The following is a 19,791-nucleotide window of genomic DNA, read 5'->3' as shown; positions in this document are numbered from 1 at the left end:
TGCATTGCCCAAGTGTCCTTGAGCAAGACATCCCGACCAGCATCTGTGATAATGCACGGAGACTGTTTGACGCCCTCCGTGCTAGGAAGAGGAAGAAAAGAGGAATTCTCATCTCTACATATTTGGAAAATAACATGAAATAAGACATATCAATAAACAGGTGACGGACCAAGCTGCTCAGTATCAACGACAGGTTGAAGCAGCAATGTGACAAACACCTGTAGAATGGTCTAAACCCATCTCCAAAAGCAGAAAATACAAAGAAGAGCACAAATGCACTTGCCGACTCACAGAAACAGCCTTAACGGGACGGTACAGAAATCAAATGATTGAAATAGATAGATGTGTGCAAAAAGAGATTTGTATTGGTGACAGCATCAAAGAGAAGAGAACCATCTAACTTAAGAGCAGCACGACACAGTTGCTATAGTCCGTCTATCCGTGGAGCTTTGAAATAAAGCGGATTTCAGGGATACACCAGCCTCTACACAGCACGAAATCAAAGCACTGAGGTCATCGTGGGTCATATCATCATTAAAAGAAAAGACATTAGGCTGACCGAAGACGTTGCTCAGAGTGTGCGTGCGTGTGTCTGTGTGTGCTACATCTATTCTAGGAGAATTCCAGAGGGGAGACCCTGTGACTGACCCCCACCTTACAGGATCTGACAGTATATCACCAACCGGACAAACACACACACACACACACACACACAGAGAGAGATAACCTATATGCACGCACACACAGAAACAAACACATGGTGGGAGTGTGGAAGGACACACAACCGCTTACATACACAGAAGACACAGCAGTCAAACCACTCTGAACTGCCAGTGTGTTTAAAAGGTGCTATTGAAACAATCTCACCTTGCCCAATTCTGTGGCTACAGTGACTGAACTGTGCTGATACTGGTTCTCCATTTACACCAAAAGTGCACTGCAAAAAAAAAAAAAAAAAAAAAAAATGTAGCCTACATTTTTTTTTTTTTTTAAATACGATTTTGGTGAGAAAATTCTGCTTTCTGTGCCTAGTACCCAAACGAAATCCCTTTCTAGGACCTCTGCAGCATACACAGCCTGTACCCTTGAATCGAGTCGAAAGCGTAAATTGTAAAAACACTGCGCTTCAACTGCGCTGACAACACGAAGTTACCTGATCGCTCCCCGAGACCTGCCTTTTCCTCCGAGGAAAAGTAGGATTTCACCCACGCGTGAGGGGCATTTTTTTTTGCAGTGGGCAGTTCAATGATCGGCTCCACGATCTGCGCGTCCAGTCTCCAAACTTCCTCTGACACGACAGGAGGAGTGAGCGCAGACGCGCAAACAGAAATACTTCAATAAACACGCCCTGGTTAGACAACAACAACAAAAAAATCAATGTTTTTTTTCTTTTTCTAAATGATAATACATTGAGAAAAAAAAAATCGCAGCTGACCGTAACAGGCGATATCACTACAGCGCACGAGTCAGCGGGAGAAGGCGGTAAACACACACGGTAAAGTTTCTACACACACAGAGAGAGAGAGAGAGGAGAAAACACTCATTTTGACACCACCTCCTACCTTTTCCTCCCGCCGTCACTCCTCCCTCCTTCAGCCGTTTCCAAACTCTGTCACGACGAGGCTCGCCGCAGACTGCGAAATCAAACGGCCGCCTCTCGGTAACCGGGGAACAGCGGGGAGAGCACGCGGACGTTCGCTCCAACACGCAGCTACTCTTGTGTTAGCGTGTGTGTGTGTGTGGTGGGTGTGTGTGTGTGTGTGTGTGTGTGTGTGACAGCTCATGTAGAGAATGAGCAGAGCGAGGAGAACCGGGGGACTTAGGGGGAGTTCCCTTCCAACAGAGCGGCGAGGGCGGAGGCTCGAGCCGAGTGACAGGGCCGACGAGTCTTTAGGTTCCCAGCGCATTTCTGCAGCAGCCCACACGTTAGTGCCACAGGTGAAAAGTAACCACATATTGTATACGTACTCTAGGCAGTGTTGTTGGATGCACGGTGACCGCGATGTACTGGTTGGCTATTTCCATTTTTTTTTTTTCACTTTATACATATACTGCGGCATAAATGTATTTTTTTTTTCTCTACCGCATTTATCTGATGGACAGCCTGCGTTACAAAAGAATACAGCCTACACACGAAACACATAAGCCTGAGTTCGTGAACTATGATACTGCCGTAAATTACGGCTGCGACCAACGATGGTTTTCAGTATGGATGAGTCTGCTGGTGATTTTCACAGTCAGTTCATCAGCTGGTCTATGAAATGTCAGAAGATGAAAAACCTCAATTACGACTGCAACTGCAATTTCCCGTCTTCAGATATCTTGTTTTGTCCAATTAACAGAGCAAAACTCATATAAATGGAATTTATCATAATAGAAAAATAGTATAACCAGCGTACAGTATATTCACATTTGAGATGCCAGAACTGGTGGGTTTTGGCATGTTTGTTTAAAAAATGACTTAATGTTTAATCGATAATCAAAATTAATTCTGAATAACTTGATCGAGTTGATCGAATAATCAACTAATGAACTAATCATTTCAGCTCTACGATAGATATTAGAGCTGGGTCTCTTTTGAAGTGTTTCAATACCAGTGTCAATACGCTATCTGCGTATGCTGTACCGGAAATTTTTTTGATATCTCAAATTGAGGAATGTGACAAGTGTCTCCCACAAAACCCTCATATCTGTTTAACAAAATAAGGCAACTTAAATTTACCTTAGGACAAACAAAGCAGCATTGTAGGAACATTTCCTGAAAAAATTAGACTCTGACATTAGAAGAAAAAAGAAAAAAAAAAAGGAAATATCACAGAATCTGTAAACAAAACTAAGAGTCTAATCAGGCATTTGATGTCAGCTCTCAACACAGACATTTTTTCAATTATGTGTCCGAGAGACACGTTTCAGTCAGTACCCAAAAATGACTGAGTCTCAATGACCAGCCCTACACAAGAGTAGCTCAGAAAACAGCCTTCACCAGTGATTTTTTTTTTTTATCATAATTAATCTCAATTTTGATAGGTTACTTTGTACATTTTGCTGCCATGAACATTTTTTTACTTTCAGGGTAAGATATTTTTATACATTTTTTATATTTACACGGTGCTTGTTTAATCTGAGAACTTCCTCTCCAATTTATTATTACACAACATCTTAAAGAGACAAACAACTGAACACATTTTGCATTGGCAAGTGTTTGCTGTACAACATTTCTTACTTGTTTTCTTTATTATTATTATTATTGTTATTATTTTTTTTACGATGATTATTATTATTGTCAAACCTGGTTATTACTATTATTTCAAAGAGAATGCACATATGTTCTTGACTCATGTGGCTATAAACTTCACAGTATTCCCGACTAATGACAGGCGAATAGGACATACAACTGGTTCTCACACTGGAGTCCGGCGACGTTTAGGGGGTCATTTAGGGGGCAGCTGTCACGCCTGTTAATGGTCTTTTAATTTCACCATCACTAGAGGTTAATCCAGTGAGATAAAGGCTTGAGAATGACTAACAATATGACTTTCACACTGTTTCTTAATGTACGCTGTAGACAGTTGTTCAATTTTACACTAAATCAAAAACAAGACATCCTCTCATTTTGGGGCCTGAGCTGTAATGTGCAGTTCTTCAGGGTGCATGACAGGAATAATTTTGGTAAACCATAGTTTAGCCTTCAGTACAAGTACTCATCACTGAAGGATATAAGGATCTCGTAACAACCGCAGTCTAAGTGTGTGAGATTTATGCCCTGGGCCTCTTTCAATAATGGATGAATTATTCGTGATAAAACTGAAATACAGTGTTCACATCAGGCAGTTTAACCGCACAACTAATTTGGTGAAGTTCTGTTCTCGAAATCTGTGTTTCTATGGAGACCAGGTAGTCGTAGTCGACTACAGCATGGACTGCAGATCATGATACAGTTTGACTTACAAGAAGAATTTTTTTTTTTCAGTTTGACAGGTGGCCGACAGTAACACCCACACAATGGCTTCAGGTGGAGAACACTTCCCACAGCTCTCTTTCCTCGTTATTTCTTTGTGTGTTTTTTCAATAGAAAGTGATGGCAATCTGCTCTGTAGAGACGGGACCCCCCTTCCCAGTTACACATGCCTGACCCCCGCTATTAGATGCATATGGCCAAAGGGGTGGATGGGACTCTGTGTCCTCCATCAGTGTTAAGAGAGGTAGTGATGACACCGGCGCCACTCGATCGTAGACTTTAAACCACAGTTTTAGCAGATGACCCGGGAGGGGTAAAAAAAACAGCTAAAATGGGATAGGGTCTGTGGTTGCGTCGCCGGCGGTGTGAAGTTACCATGCTGATGACGGAGAGGAAGACCTGCTGATAAACGATGTGCAGTGGATTTGATTTAAAGCACCCCAGCTCTTTACACACAGACACACACACACACACACACATAGACACACACACACACACTCCCAGAAACACACACCAACTCACACCTAAGATCCCCCTCCAAATCCTGCTGGAATGTGTCTCCTATAACAACATCAAGTATCACAAGGCCCGCATCACATGACAAGAAGGGCCTGTTTGTGTGTATGTGTGTGTCCACATATCTCTCAGAGTGTGTGGGCATGCTGGACAGTACCTTGTTCTGCCAATTGGGTAAAAATAAACACTAACACTCAAGTAGAGGGGGAGCCGGTCCAGCGTTACAGGAAGAGGACCAGCTAGAGGGATGAAAAGCAATCACCTAAACACTTTAGACCACTTACATAACAGGTCCCTAATGGCAGCAGAGAGCTGAATACAATTTTACCCTGCATCTAATTTTGTTTGCCATGCCCGGGAACACTGCCCAGATATGTTACCACATATTGCACCCAGTTCAAAGCGGCAATTAAGTGAAACCTTAAACTTTTATCTCAAATTTCACAAACTTGGTTTTTACACAGCTTTTGAGATAGAATTCCTAAAAATTCTCCCTTTCTGCAATAGCCGTGCATAGCAACTGCAGTACGGTTAAGGATAGGGACTTATAGCGGTAATGGCGAGCAAAATATGATTAGGGTTTGGCAACAGAAACACTTGGTTAAGGCTGAGAAAAAAATCATGCTTTCCTTTATTAAAAACCTGAATGTTAATTTCAGGTGTGTGAGGGGAGTAAAACTCTAGTCTCCTGCATAAAAGTCAGAAGAATTACATGTTAAATAGCTTGGCATCTTGCAAGTTTGCTAACTTTTGGAATGGGGATGCTGAACAGGAACGTCCTGTAAAATAAGAAAAAAGAAAAACGCTTTTATCGGTTATACGTGCCAGCTATGGCATGCAAAATCACCTTAGCCAGCTAATTTTAGCTAGAATAGTTAGTAGAAGCTAATCTCAAGATTTTTGTGGGTTCAAAGCACGTTGAAAAATGTTGCCGTGTTTCATTTGGCTTCAAACAAAATATTAACCTTGTACTGCTTTTGACTGCAGAAATCTTTAAAACAGATATGTCAGTCCTAGATTCTACAAGGGCTAAGTGAGAAAAGCTGGGGGTTTTTTTGTGATTTGGGTGATCCGACCATTTAAGGCCTTTTTCCTAACAAGACACTTGTGACATTAAAAGAAAAATGAAAAAAAAGACCTTTAAGTCTGTTGTTTTCTATAAAATGAACTGTTAGCATCGCCAATTGAAAGTTGGAGGCTAACTGTATCATAAAGAGCACGGCCAGCTTCCTTAACAACAAGCTTTTGAGAGGGAAACCTGAGGAGCAGAGTAGCACCTTTTCTCACACAGAAAAGAAAAACACCTTGACTGAAATTTAAAATATAAAATGGCAATAGCTGCGGCACGGAGCTGAAAAAGAGAAAGAGGAGAGAGGGCTGGAGGGATAAAAAGAAAAAGCAATGAGGGTGCTGACACATTCTGACAAAATGGAACAGGGAGTGTCACTCAGCACCTCACACACCAATGTGCATACTCTACACACACACACACATACATGCTGGACATGAGAGCTTTGCCTTAAGGACATGGCACCTGGATCTGAGCTTTCTGCTGAAAGCAGCAGACGCCAGAAATACAGCATCACATACGGAGCCAAGGACAACGAGGTCACACAATCATACCCACTTTCACACACACCACAGCTCAGTCATCCAGGCTTGAATCTGGCAAACAGAGGTGAGCTTATTACTAAACCCAAGTTAATAAAACCCTTGACTGCACATGTATTTTTACAAGGTGAGCCTGCTTGCCTGCGTAAGTGTCTATGCGCTCACCGTCAGCAGGCTTGTCGAACTCTGCATCTTCATTAGTTTGGGTTTCATCTCCACAGGGAAATGTTAGTAAAAGGGGACTTTTATTAGAGTGCTGCATGATACTAGCTTTCTAAACTGGCTCCGATCACCCCTCTCCCTTCTTTTCAGCCTATGTGCAGACATACAGCAGCTTCTCAACATCTCAAGATCCTCTAGTGTTGTTCTCATCCGTACATCTTTGAGGCACTCAAGCTACAAATTTGCTAAAAGAAATCCCACAAGCCACAACCACAGACTTACGTGCTAATAAAATGGCAATCGATCACATATTCATAATGTGGATGTGCATGCTGGAGGTAACCCCCGCCATATGTCTAAATATCTGCCTATTTATCTATGTATTTTCTCTGGTTGCTGCCTACTGCATCACTTACAGCCTCTCACCACCGCAACAGCTGCCTCTTGTCAATGTCGCGCCGCAGCAGCTGAGGGCGAGGGGAGGAGTGCAACATTGCATTTAACTGCCTTGGTCCTGGCCGAAGAGGATGGGGGGCAGGGGGTTGAGGGTGGGGGTTTTGGTTAACAGAACATCAGGATCCTATTTAGACCAGGGAGAGGCTCGTGGGAGTGGAACAGGGTGTCGGCTGAGTATGCTGGGGAGGAAGTGGGAGGTCATGTTCATCTGGGTGTTTTTTAATTGGTGTTTAATCACAGCTGCTGTGTTAATCTCTACTGCCTTATGCGTATTTGTGTATAGTCTTTAAAGTGGTTCTTTGTACTTTCCACTGTTTCCATTTGACTCATGCTGAGGTTGTGGGTGAGCATGTGTGTTTTTGTGGTGAAAAGACTGCATCTTTCCTCAACAGAACAGTACAGCACTGTCCACATGCACCTCCAGGTTAAAGGTCAGGGCTGAGGCATGCGGCTGTCCTCATCAGTCCCTATCTGACACTTGTCGTTTGACCTCTCTCTGCCCAGGCCGGTTGCCAGCCTGATGCTTTTTCCAAACTGTGGGATGCCCAAACTGAGGAAACCTATGTGCTATCTGCTGGTGGCTACAGTGCATGGACTATACCATCTGTGTTCTGAAGTCCAGGATCCCCAGGAGACCAACGGAAAACTTGAGTCCGACAGTAACTAGATTTGAGACGGCTCTGAGTTGGTGGTGGAAAGATTTGATTGGGAGGGGAGGAGTTTGAGAAAAAAGGAGAGGAGAAACCGTGAAAGCAGTGATGAAGAGAATATGAAACCTTTTCCCACCTCTACAAATGAAACAAGTAATGTCTGTCTGGCAGAGACGAGATCGGCATTGGATAGAGTATATCAGACTGTGTTGTTTCCACTTTATATCTTCTTCTCCTCCAACAGTAAAAGGAAAGATTTTAACTCGTTCCAGAAGATAACATTAGTCAGAGGCTGTCTTTGCTTCTGGCTAATTTTTGTGGGCGTTTAAGACGGTAAATGAGATTCTGAAAATATCTGTAACTTATTGTTGTTAGGTGGCCTATGAATTATGACTCAGCGACTCAGCGACTTGGTGCAAGAAACTTCTCTATTTCTTTGCCATGAATTATATGCAAATTATGTGAAGAAATGTGAAAAGAGATGTAAGGTGTAAAACCTGTTCTGGTTAGAAATTGAAACTCCAATAGCTCCAAGAAATACCAGTAGGTAAGTATTGGAAAGTTTGAAATTTTGACCTGATGAAAAATTAAGGGATCACCAAACTTATTATGATTCATTTGGAGGGGGAGCCATTGAATGTCTGTACCAAATTTCATGGTAATCCATCCAATGGCTGTCTAGACATTTTGCTAAAAACCAATAGTGTTATCCTGCATGTGGTGCTAGGAAAGGTCAGGGGATCACTAAAGTCAGTATGATTCATCCGCTGGAATCCATGCATGTCTATGCAAAATTTTACAGCAATGCATCAAATCCTTGGTGAGATATTTCAGTCTCAACCAAACAAAGAGACCATGAGACAGACAAGAGCCACGTCACGAGCATGGCTAAAAAGCAGTGCAGATTTTCTGTAACAGATGAATGTAAGCAGATGAAAACGATGAATGTTCTTCTTTTTGGATCAATTTTTCTCATCTTCACCACCCACAGGGATCTTTTTCTTTGATAGCGCCCAATAAGGGAAATGAAAACCACATTACACATGTGGTAATAGCTGAGCGCCATGTGTGAATTCAGTCTACGAAATGTTTGATTTCGTCATTATCAGTTCTGTGAGTAATTGCAAGTTGGGGCCACTTCAGTTAAACTGTTAAAGTTGCGTATAATACAGATAAGTATGTAAGTTCAATGGCCCTCTGTTTTCGTTCTCATTGCATGCAACCAAGGTCCAGAGTCCACCCGGCTAAGATGATGACTTTATTTCTTCGGCAGCAGAGCAAATTTAGCTTTCAACCAGTCAACCAGTGTACTCGAACGCCTCGCGCCGGGACCAGCATTGCCACCCGGCACAAAACTGAGCCCGCTTCTGTTCCTGTACTCTCAGATGTAGCACCTTGCATTGCAGAGGGCGAAATAATAACAGGTTGTTGTTTGTCATTTCAGAAATAGAGTCTGTTGCAGCTGAAGCATACCAACTGGCCTGCTGTCCATGACATTCCTGAATACCACAATACATTACTGTCACTGTGTATGTTCATGTGTGTTTCCAGTCCGTCCCGTCACACAATGCATTTTATCCCCGTGTGAGGTGTGTTTGAAAGAACCATTTAAATTCAAAATAAAGTGAGAGTGTCAAGCAATTTGATTGTAGAACATTAACCAATTAAAATAAACATTATAAATTTGATTTATCACACCTGTAATGCCACAAAAGAAGCCTGTAGTGGTCCCTGGTCCTCCGAGACTCTGCGCTCTGTCATGACTTGATGGACATCTCTGCTTTCTAATGCAAAGGGATTGTATGTGCTCATTCCAGAAGGTTAAGCCTTTTCACAGCAGTGGCGGAAGAAGTATTCAGATTTACTCAAGTAAAAGTGACAATACAACGAGTGTAATAACAAGTAAAAGATCTACATTCAAAATCCCTTATGTCAGTCATAGCTTTGGATGTAAAATATTAATCTTTAAAGTAACCAGTAACTATAGTGGTCAAAAAAGTAGCAAAAGCACAATGATGCTACCCGATGTTACTCCTCAGCTATATTTTTCTCACCTTTACAATGACAATGATCCTACAGAGCAACTGCCTGGTTCCAGTTATCTGTATAACTGACCTTTTTTCTCGGTCAGTCAAATAGAAAAAAAGTGACAATAAGATGGCAATTCAGTCCGATTATCGGGCTATGGTTGTTCTGTCTTGGTGGCTGTTGCCAATCCTCACCAGTGCTGCTTCATTAGAATGGAGAGTGTAGGAAGCCTACCAGGCGGCAGCCTCCCTTTTTAGTATCAAAAACTAATTTCCTGTAGGCTTGAAAGGTGGTGGGCAGTTTCCTGTGGCTTTTTGTTCAACTTGAACTCATGTCTGTTAGACTTTAGGTGGAATTTCACTCTATCCTCCCGTTGTTTCAACTGGATAAGTGGCCACACACCTGATGGCAGGTTACCTATATTCAGAGTTTCACCTGCAGAAGTACAAAGAATCCCTGCAGTGGATTGCAAGTTCCCAATGATCCTCCAAAATAAGCAAAGAAGAGGATCATTGACCTGAAAAGGGGTCTAATCAGTCAGAACACCTGTGGTGGGTGTGCTGGACATTTCAGAGAATTAAATGCACCCAAACACAGACACATAGGCCTAACCCATAATACGCACAGGCATGCATTCATCCCTGAACAGTCATACTCGTCCAAGCGCCTGTCAGCATCCCAGTTGAAATGTCTCTCCCTCTCAGACATATTCAGAGAGAACATTCCCGATTTTACATGCACATTAGCTACATCAAGATAATGTGAATTACAGTATCTGTGCAGTGTTTCCCTCTCTGTTGAATCAGATTAAAAAGATTAAAAGGGAGTGAAGACAAAAATATCATGTTCAACTAATGGACTTAACTTTGCTTGTGACATACCCAAATAATAATACTACTGTGTGCACATTTTCTTTTTATCAGCGCCAATTATCCAGTGGACCTATTCTCTCACTTCTACTTGCGGTGAGATGTAAAACATCTTTTGCATCCTTTCATCCAAGTCCTGGTTAATTCCTGGTAAATTTTAGTTGCAGGGCCTTGGAAATCAGAATACTAGATGCAGAGCAGTTAGTTCAAGCCGCTTTTTATAGGAAAAATTGCTCACCATACACAACCCAATACTTCGTCTTCAAACACATATAAAAGCTGTGTCAAGAAAGAGGCTGAGCAATGAGACAGGAGTGTCTGAAATGGAAAGCCTCCATTTCTGCCTCGTGCATTTAGTCATGTTAAATGACCATAAGTGTAATTCCAGTCAGCGACACAAGAGAGGGGGCCCTCTCTCTGCCCTCCATACCACAGACTGGAGGGAGACGCCAGACTAACACACAGGAGGGAGGGAGGGAGGGAGGGGGCAGGAAGAGGGAATTTTAATGCACACTCTTTACAGCACACGCACACACGAAAGCACGTATATCACGTTAACGTTTACAATTTAAGCCCTCTGCTGACACTCTCATTCAGAGGGATTTTTGGAGAGTGAGCAAGTACGGCCTCTGTGTCTGACTTAAAGTGATCTCCTGAGTGTTAAACACTGACCCCCCCCCTGTGGGATTTAGGATTACAGGATGACTGCGAAAAGTAGTTTTGTGCATCGTGAGTAACTGTAGCTGCGGTTAGACTGAATTGTATTAGTTGCAATGATAGCAAGTTACCATGGCAGCAAAAAAAAAAAGTACCAAAACATCGATGGTCACTTTTCAAAACACTTTTGCAGCACAAGCCACCTTCTGCTGTTCACCCATATACTTAGTGTGGACCAAATAATCTTAGTTTCACCAAAATATGCATTATAAAACTTCTACATGCCATTTCAACCAGGTTACACTGTAAGGTGGACTTATTCAAAGTAACATAAGGCAAAGATAAAATCCTTTATATGAGGAAATAGTAACATAATGCTTTTTTATGTGTTTCTATATGTTATGTGACTATTTCTTGGCCAGGAGCAGTGACTTTCCGGAGTCTCTGCTGGTTGCCTGGCAACTGCCAGCCCTAAAATAGTCCAGCATATAACCCCTTTAAAAAACAAATTAAAAAAATGTAATAGACAAACAACATATAAGGTGTTAATTAGTAAGCTTTAAAGGGGCTTTCAGACAAGCTAAGCTAACCAGGTCTAGCCTGTGGCCTTATGTTGAATGGACAGGTATGAGGGTGGTATCAGTCTTCTCATCTAACTCTCGGCAAGCGAGTAAATAAGTTTATTTCTCAAAAAGTTAAGCTATTCCTTAAAGTCTGGACAGCCATCTGGAGTTTATGTGCGAGGTCATCGTGCAAGTTCATCACCCCATAACTTTTCCTGGGAAACTCAACCGCACAAACACCACAGAGTTACATGTTCTACCACTTTATCTAGTTCTAGTATGGACTCTCACGCACATTTGCGATAACGATTCTCTTCAAGTTTTGAAATCAAATATTACTAACTAGTTTTTTTGATTACAGACATCACTGTGACCTGCTCCACATTGCAATGTCTTCTCCTGAGAAAATCCCCTCTGGTCTTCCAAGAGGCTAATCTGATGTGGTCTAGTGGTCTAGCTGCTATGTTTTGGAAAATCGGCCCAGTGCAGGGGTCAGATCCTCTTTAGCCATGATGTTTGTTTACATTCTCACATGGGGCCACCAGGGACAGACAGTGGCCATTTAAAAGTTAAACCATGAGAAGAAACGGGGCGATAAATAGCACAAAAAGAGAGTGATACTGAGACTCTTTGTCCTGTTTACACTGTAGGCTGTGGCACAATTGTGCTGCTCTTTGCCTTTCTGTGGCCGTGACCTGGATTCAGACCAATCTTAAAAATCAGTCATGGGGTGTCGCTGTGGCCTTATCGGTCTAAGATGCATACCATGTGACCGCAGCATCCCTGGCAGGGGACCATTGTCCCAGTGACTCCCTTTCTCTCTATGAACTCATATTTCCTCTCTGATTCTCTTCTGTGCTCCACTATATAAAAGCAAAAGTGACCAAAAGAATAATCTGGAAAACAAGAGCATCTGTTGATATCGTGCCAAGTTGTTGCTGTAATTGATTTGAAAGTCATGCATGCAGCAATTTTTCCAGGGTTGACAAGTTTTCGATTTTTTAGTGGTTTTGATCTTTCTGTGATTGTTCTGATAGGTGTGCTGGCCCAGTGCAAATATTCAGAACTGCTGATTTTGCTGGACACGCCATCCTCAAAAAAAGAACAAAGTCTTTTATCTAAAAACAGATGGAGAGACAGAAAAAAGTAAGATTTTACAGTAATGTGGAGGGATCAGTAGCCTGGGAACAGTGATGAATCTTGCCAGCAACTTGTACCACTAATGCCTTCCAGTGAGACTTCAGTCAAATATTGATTATCTTCACATGGAAAGGGATCAATAGTCAGTGAAAAAAGTGCTCTTGATTTTACCTCATGTACAGGACCATCGCTTCACCCCACAACCATTTACCCTCCTGTTCAAAGCTTTCAAAAACAAGATGCAACTAATAGTGTTAAAAACATTGTTGTTGTTGTTTTTTACTGTATCTTTGCCAGTTTCCTCCCCTCAGAGTGACATATTGCAAATTTGTACCACATCAACCCCGTGCATACTGCAGAATCAAAGCTACTTTGTGTCCTGCAGTTCAAGAAATTAAGCATTTTCCTGACCCGTCTTTGCTACCCTTCCACACAAGACTGTGCTCTCTTACAGGGGAAGATGTACAGCAAGATCAAGATGGGATCTCAGTGTGATTGCTTGGTTTGATTAGGCCCTAAAATGTAAACGCACAAATTTTGCCTCATCTGAGATGAATAATATAAGAATAAAATGCATCTCTGTAGGTTTTATTGTGTTCTCACAGGGGGGGAAATGAAAGCAGTGTAAATTTGATTCAATCCCAGCCAACTTTCTTACCTCAGCGATTACATACTGACTTTACATTGTCTGATAAAATTATGGGTAAAATGAGATTTAATCTGTGGCGTCCTGGCCGCAGTCTGTAGTCCTATTGTGCCTCGCTGTGGTGACATATATGTGATGCAACTTTGTACCAGCCAACGTTTGTCACACACAAACTCCACTTCCCAGATGCCCATTCGTGGTTGTCTGTCTGCCTGCCAACATAAAGGCACGAATCTTGTCAAGGTGCTACGGAAGAAACTTTTTATCGGGTGTCCGGCTGAAGAAGGATCAAATCATACGATACTAAAAAAAAACAAAAAAACAAAAAAAAACAAAGTAAAAGAAACAATTATTCCTAATTTTGAAATTAAAAACAACCATATTTACTGGCGGCAACGTGGTCTGACGAAAGGCTTCATTCGCGATTCACAACTGATTTCCGAGAACAGGCAAAAGCTGAATTAGTACAAAATGTCAGAAGCTTTGATAGAAACGTTTCTGTCGGTTAAACACACCAGGCAATCCAGGAAAAATACTACTACTAAAAATGACGATGATGTCAGTGAAGGTTTTATTTTGAAGGTTTTCATCGGAAGTGTTTAATTCCATGCCGGTCGCTGTTATAAACCGAGTATGTGTAGACCCCCCCCCCCAACACAGCTCCCCACCCGCACCCCACCCCCCCTAGGCCTGCAGAGCCAAGTCGGCAAAGTGTCGGCTGCAGCGGGCAGAGTCAGTCCGGATCCTCAGCGCTCCGGACGTGAGCACGGACCCCCCCCTTTCATGAGTCACTGAAGCTGCCGACGCTGCCAGGTACAGGATGAGGGTGCAGCCGGTGGTCGTTACAGTGTTACTAACGGCGGCGGTCGCTTACTACGTTTACATCCCGCTGCCCGATGCCATCCAGGAGCCGTGGAAGCTGATGATGCTGGATGCTGGGTTCCGGGCAGCGATGCAACTGGTAAGAGAGGAGGGGTTTTTTTTTGTTTGTTTGTTTGTTTTTTGTTTGTTTTTCACTGGGAATAAATTCTGCTGCAAGGAAGGTAGTAAACAGACCGCATCAGAGTGACAGGTGAGTGCAGCAGGTGTGCAGCTGCAGTGATGATCGCGATCTAATCTGCACCAACGCTTTACCCTTCTCTGTACGTTTCTTTTTTTTTTTTAGCTAAATAAAAAAAACTGTGTCATTGACAGGAGTTGTTGTCCAATAAAACAGGTTAGTTGCGTGTCCTGTATGTCTGAAAACTAACAGCTACTATACTAATGGCTGGTGATATAAGATACGCCCGGTGACCTCCAGCACACTAACACACCTTGCCAGTGCAGAATTATGTGAACCCTGAAATGCCCAACTATAATATACTTGTGTGTTTGTTGACGAGGCTCAGTAAGTTGCCACATCATTCCCTTACAGTGTCTATATATGTGAAGCCGCAGATGCTATGATATGTACATGCATATGACGTGCAGAAATCTGAAGCCCATCATGTCCTGAATCATGCACCATTATAAATCGGAGTTATGTGTAGTCTACAGTGTTTGCCAGATGACAACATGTCTTTTCATGTTTGCATCGATCATGGCTCATTCGTTACAGCAGCGTGAAATGTTGAAACGTTATGAAACAGCTTTTTCAGTACATTGAGAGTTTGATTTCGACGCTTTCACATGGTCTGTCATGGTGCTAATCTGTTGCAAAGCGGCCGTCAAGGAGTGTTTTTTTTATCCTGGGCCTATGTGAGGACAATGAACTCTTCATGTTCACCTTTGTTCTACATTTTGAAAGTGGCTGTGTTGGTAATGAGTAATGATATCAGTTACATATTGCCATACTGTTCGAGGGAGGCTGCTAAATGGTGTGCCACTTATGAGGTCTTGTTTGCTAGAAAACAGATTTTACTTTTTATTCTACCCATTTAATACTCTGTGGGCTATATTTATTTTGCATATTGTCTATTTCTTTTTCAAAAATAAAGTGGAGAAATCTACTGAGATAAGATGATTGAACTTGTTTACAAGGCAAATAATCTTAATTCAAATATTGTCTTAAATCAAATTCAGTTAGCAGACTGGTCTGCCATTGTTTCTTTTGTTTTGTTCTTGTAATGTTTTGGCTTAAATGTGTTCTTATAGCCTTTAAAGCAGTAGTATGATGTACTCTAGGAGAAGGAGAAGCTAAAATGGTTTTAAACTGCACTGAGATCAGATGCTCTTTTTCCCCTCACATGCAGGTGAAAGTACGATTTCAAAGATAGAAAAGAATAAAATAGAAAACAATACAGTACAATACAAATGTATTATCCGTCAGGGAGGAAAACTGCCGTAGCTAAATAAAACAAAAGCGGCACAAGAACATGTAGCATATAGAACAAGTGTGTTGAAAAACATTGACATAAAGAGTTGAAGTAAGTATTCAACACTGTACACAATTAAAAAAGTAAGATAAAATACCTAAAACAAAACAATAAGAATAATTAAGGAAAGTTAAAATATAAAATAACGTACTCTGGAGCAGCAGTTGCAGCTCACTTGTTTTAGTTTAAAATGCTGATTGCACTCAGAATGAAATACTTCTATATTCCAAGTGCAGTCAGTTAATCAGTTATATTAAGGTACATCCAAAGGCAGCGATCCAATGCAGGGCCAGTACTGACCGTATTTAGCAGATCGGGTATCCGCCTTGATATGAACGAGCTTCATGAGCTACAATTTCTTTGTCAAAGTCATTCTAAAAATCGGTGTGTAATGTTAACAGTCACATTCATTCAGTTTTTAGTGTCATAACAATCCAGTCAAAAAAGACTCCAATGATTTACTCTCAGTGAGGTGGAGAGGTTTTAAATTGGGGAAAGAGGGAGCACTGGTCTTGGATCTGTACTCAGTATCTGCGAATACCCTGAGATGAGGTATCAGAATTCCTTTCTTCTACCAGCCTTTTTCACTCTTTGCCTAAATCTTCCCTTTTTGCCCAGAGGAACTACACTTGGGGTGATACCGTTGATATTTCATTTACTCTCTCCTTCCTTCTCGGTCTTCAGGCCTCTTTGAAGGATTGGCTGGGCTTTGACCATTACATCCGGTCTATCAGGAAGTCAACAGAGGGCTTTGAGGGCATGATAAAGGGCCTGGACAGTTCTGAGTCCGGCGGAGGGGTGATGCCCGGAGTGAAGGTCAGTGACATCACTTTTGCCGGCATCCCCGTCCGAGTGTATGAGCCCCCGGCTGGAGGCGAGGGCCATCTGCGGAGAGGGTTGATGTATTTCCACGGAGGCGGCTGGGCCCTCGGCAGCGCCAGTGAGTATGGACGTTACTGCTTTCTTAAAGTAAAATCAAGAAGGTATCCTCAAAATAGAAAGAACTGCGGAATTTGAGGCCAGTCTTTAGTTTTTTACCACATAATTACAACTGTCTTTGCACTACAGGTAGAGATTTGTTCCAACACCTTCAAGAACACAGTATACACACAATAAAACAATACACCAGTTTCATGAGCTTTGTTTTCTTTTTAATTTTGTGTTTTAAATGGGTTACAAATGCAACTGTAAATGCAACAGTAAGATCTTAAGTTTGGCCTTCCAAAACCTGCAGATAAGTTGTTTGTGATATGTCACCATTTCTGACATTAAGAGGAGGGATTTACAAGAGGAGTATGAGTAGTGGCTTTGTTTTTGTGTCTGTGTCTGTGTGTACAGGTTTTTCTGCCTTCCCATGAATTGTCTAATAAAGTGGTGATTCAACAGCATGTCACTTTTGTCTTGATTTTTCCAATCTTCCTCAGAGAAGGGGTCATATGATGCCATCAACCGCATGGTTTCGGATGAGCTCAGCGCTGTTGTTGTCTCTGTTGAGTAAGTGTGCCTCCTCTTGCAACACTGGTCTACTGTTTTAACCTTTTTCTCTGCTCATAGACAAAGAGACTGGCCGCTGATACAGATCTACACTTTGAGAAATAGAAAAACCTGTTTGTGCATTAACTCTCACGTAATACATTATTCAAGTGTTTTGACTTGTGACTTACTCCTTGTGACAATTAAACTGATGTTCATGTGTGAAAATCGGTGGAACCTGTGTTTTACGGTCACATGCTCCAAAGCTTTCTAAATTTCAAGTAAATTATTATTTGCAACCAATGTCTGTGTAGGTATCGTCTGTATCCAGAAGTGCACTTTCCAGTGCCATACTTAGACTGCCTCGCTGCTGCCAAACACTTCTTGTCCCCAGACGTTCTGGCCAAGTACGCAATTGACCCTGAGCGTGTGGCCGTGTCCGGAGACAGTGCCGGGGGAAATCTGGCTGCTGCAGTTGCTCAGGAGGTAAACAGAAGCCGTCTCCTGTAGGACTGTGTGTCACAATGTAAATATAATGCAAGCGTTTGAAGTGCAAGGCCTGATGTGTGTCTCTATTTGCTCCAGATTTCCATAGATGACACTATGAGTCTGAAGTTCAGCATCCAGGCTTTGATCTACCCAGTGCTCCAGGCTCTGGACTTCAACACACCATCCTACTTACAGAACCAAGACATACCCATCCTCTACCGTCCCGTCATGGTTCGTTTTTGGCTGCAGTACCTCGGTGCTGACCTCTCCCTTCAGCACCAGCTGCTGGTGAACAACCATAGCTCCTTACACCACTCAACCATCACCCCAGATCTGAGAGCGCGACTAGACTGGACCGTGCTCCTGCCCTCGAAATACAAGAAGGACTACAAGCCTCTAATCGTGAAAAAAGGTTCGCAGGGGCTTGTGAAGGAGGTGCCAGGGCTGCTGGATGTGCGGGCGTCACCACTGCTGGCAGGACCAGAGGTTTTGGCTAAATGCCCTCGGACGTACATCGTAACGTGCGAGTACGACGTGTTGAGGGATGATGGGCTGATGTACGCTCGGCGCTTACAGGACGCAGGAGTCACGGTAACCAACGACCACTATGAGGACGGCTTCCACGGATGTTTCAGCTTTATAGTCTGGCCAATGGACTTTGATATAGGGAGGAAGATGCTCAGGGGTTACATCAACTGGCTGCAGAACAACTTGTAAGAGTGTTTATGCAAGAAGATAACAGGTGCATGCATGTGTGTGTTTCACTGATACAAATGCACTAGCCCTTGCTTTGTGAATAGTAGAGTTGCTAAAGGGCTCTTTGTGTAAAAATATAAGATCTAAGCTCAGGGCCCTTGTGTACCTGCACACACACACACACACACACACACACACACACACACACACACACCTTCAGCTGTCTGCTAACTGTGGAGAAGGGGAAAATATAACAACATCATAGCTGACATGAACCACAAAAGTCATTAATAGATGCATAAAAACAATCGACATCACAGCCACAAGCTTTCCAATGAAGGATAAATTAATAGGTGGGTTCCACTGGTTCCACAGCAGTACACACATTCATATCCACACCACAAACACGTAAGGAATATATGTCACAAGGGTTGTAAATTTTATACTTAACTTTTAGAATGAAAGTATCATAAACCTCGATCGACGGTATCACGTTAGCAGTTATTGGTTCTCTTGTTGTGGTAAGAAAGAACAATGCGCACATTAAACACAGGACAGGTAGGATTTGTAAATGATATTTTCTTTTCAATAAATCCTCTCCACAAATAATAGGGAATTCAATGCCATTCTTATAGACAGTATTTCACTTTTTGTGTGTTTGACAACTCACCCGGCTGTAGTAAACACCCATCTCATGCTCCCTGCACTACAATAAGGTGATGTTTTCCCTGACAAATGATGCTGGCACTTGACAATTACAAAGAAAATGCACTATTTCCTTCAGTTTTATTCCATTTATTACTCATGTTGTGTTGTAGTCACAGGATATTCTAGGTATCTGAAAATGCCCTTAGGCTACTATGAATGAAATGTTTTGTGATTTAAATGCCTGAATAGGGAATGAATGACTGAAGTTGCCTTCGTAGGTGTATATCATTCTCCCTCATATCGGCCCTGATTGATCAGCTCTGGCTGTAGAGTTGGCAGAGGTCTTTGACAGGTGTCTGCATGTATGAAATCACCCCTAAAATGTTGCAAATGTAACATACATGACATCTGAGGTGCAACAACTATTCAAACGGAGAATCTTCTGAGAGTCATGTGGGACACACATTTCTTCTGTGTCTTCTGATTCTTCCGACTGTTGTGACTTAGCGAAGGATCTCAATAAACACATCAAGTCAAACTCGTGAAGCACAGCATTTTCTGTTCATTAGTTACTTAAGAAACCAAAATTCCACCTCTAGTTACACTGTTAATACACCATCAGTCTGTGATGTTCAATACGTGTCAAATGTTACTTGGTTTTTGCCTTGTAGGTCATAGTAAAAGGTGTGACTGAGCTATTGTTTGTTTAAACTTTTTTTTTTTTTTTTTTTAAAACCACTGAGTGTTTCCAGGACACTTGTGTATTCATTAAATTCATCATCCAACCTACAGAGTTATGATGTGCCACCTTAAGCTGCTCCAGATCTGGAGGCTTATGTATAAATGCTTAAAAATACGTGTGAATTGCAAATTGG

The 19,791-nt window shown here is 42.2% G+C and overlaps 2 protein-coding genes across 3 annotated transcripts in view; one reads left to right on the top strand and one right to left on the bottom strand.

Moving 5' to 3' along the window:
• The window catches only part of ppp2r3a (protein phosphatase 2, regulatory subunit B'', alpha), a 63,564-nt gene extending 61,870 nt beyond the window's left edge, over positions 1-1,694 (bottom strand). The window contains exon 1 of one of the 2 annotated variants that reach the window (XM_040137483.1): positions 1,563-1,694. The gene's annotated coding sequence lies outside the window, so the exon portion shown is untranslated. Of the gene's footprint in view, positions 1-1,153; positions 1,373-1,562 lie in introns of those variants that run through there. The other variant, XM_040137484.1, reaches the window with a different exon arrangement.
• Positions 1,695-13,958: 12,264 nt separating this feature from the next.
• Positions 13,959-19,599, top strand: nceh1a (neutral cholesterol ester hydrolase 1a). Its single transcript, XM_040137367.1, has 5 exons — positions 13,959-14,217; positions 16,295-16,550; positions 17,035-17,104; positions 17,398-17,569; positions 17,669-19,599. Exons 1-5 carry the CDS (start codon positions 14,077-14,079, stop codon positions 18,287-18,289), a joined length of 1,260 nt encoding a protein of 419 aa, XP_039993301.1. The 5' UTR covers positions 13,959-14,076; the 3' UTR covers positions 18,290-19,599.
• Positions 19,600-19,791: the final 192 nt, after the last annotated feature.

This window comes from Xiphias gladius, chromosome 10, assembly GCF_016859285.1.
Source record: "Xiphias gladius isolate SHS-SW01 ecotype Sanya breed wild chromosome 10, ASM1685928v1, whole genome shotgun sequence".
Lineage (NCBI taxonomy): Eukaryota > Metazoa > Chordata > Actinopteri > Istiophoriformes > Xiphiidae > Xiphias > Xiphias gladius.
Note: the sequence above shows the minus strand (reverse complement) of the source record. Positions and strands in the feature narration are given on the sequence as shown.

What these genes read in the sequence shown, in the direction of transcription:
- nceh1a (XM_040137367.1), top strand. Translation starts at nt 14,077, where the DNA reads ATGAGGGTGCAGCCGGTGGTCGTTACAGTGTTACTAACGGCGGCGGTC. An exon ending in TCCGGGCAGCGATGCAACTG is followed by an intron (nt 14,218 to 16,294) that starts GTAAGAGAGGAG and finishes CTCGGTCTTCAG; the next exon opens with GCCTCTTTGAAGGATTGGCT. An exon ending in CTGCTGCAGTTGCTCAGGAG is followed by an intron (nt 17,570 to 17,668) that starts GTAAACAGAAGC and finishes TATTTGCTCCAG; the next exon opens with ATTTCCATAGATGACACTAT.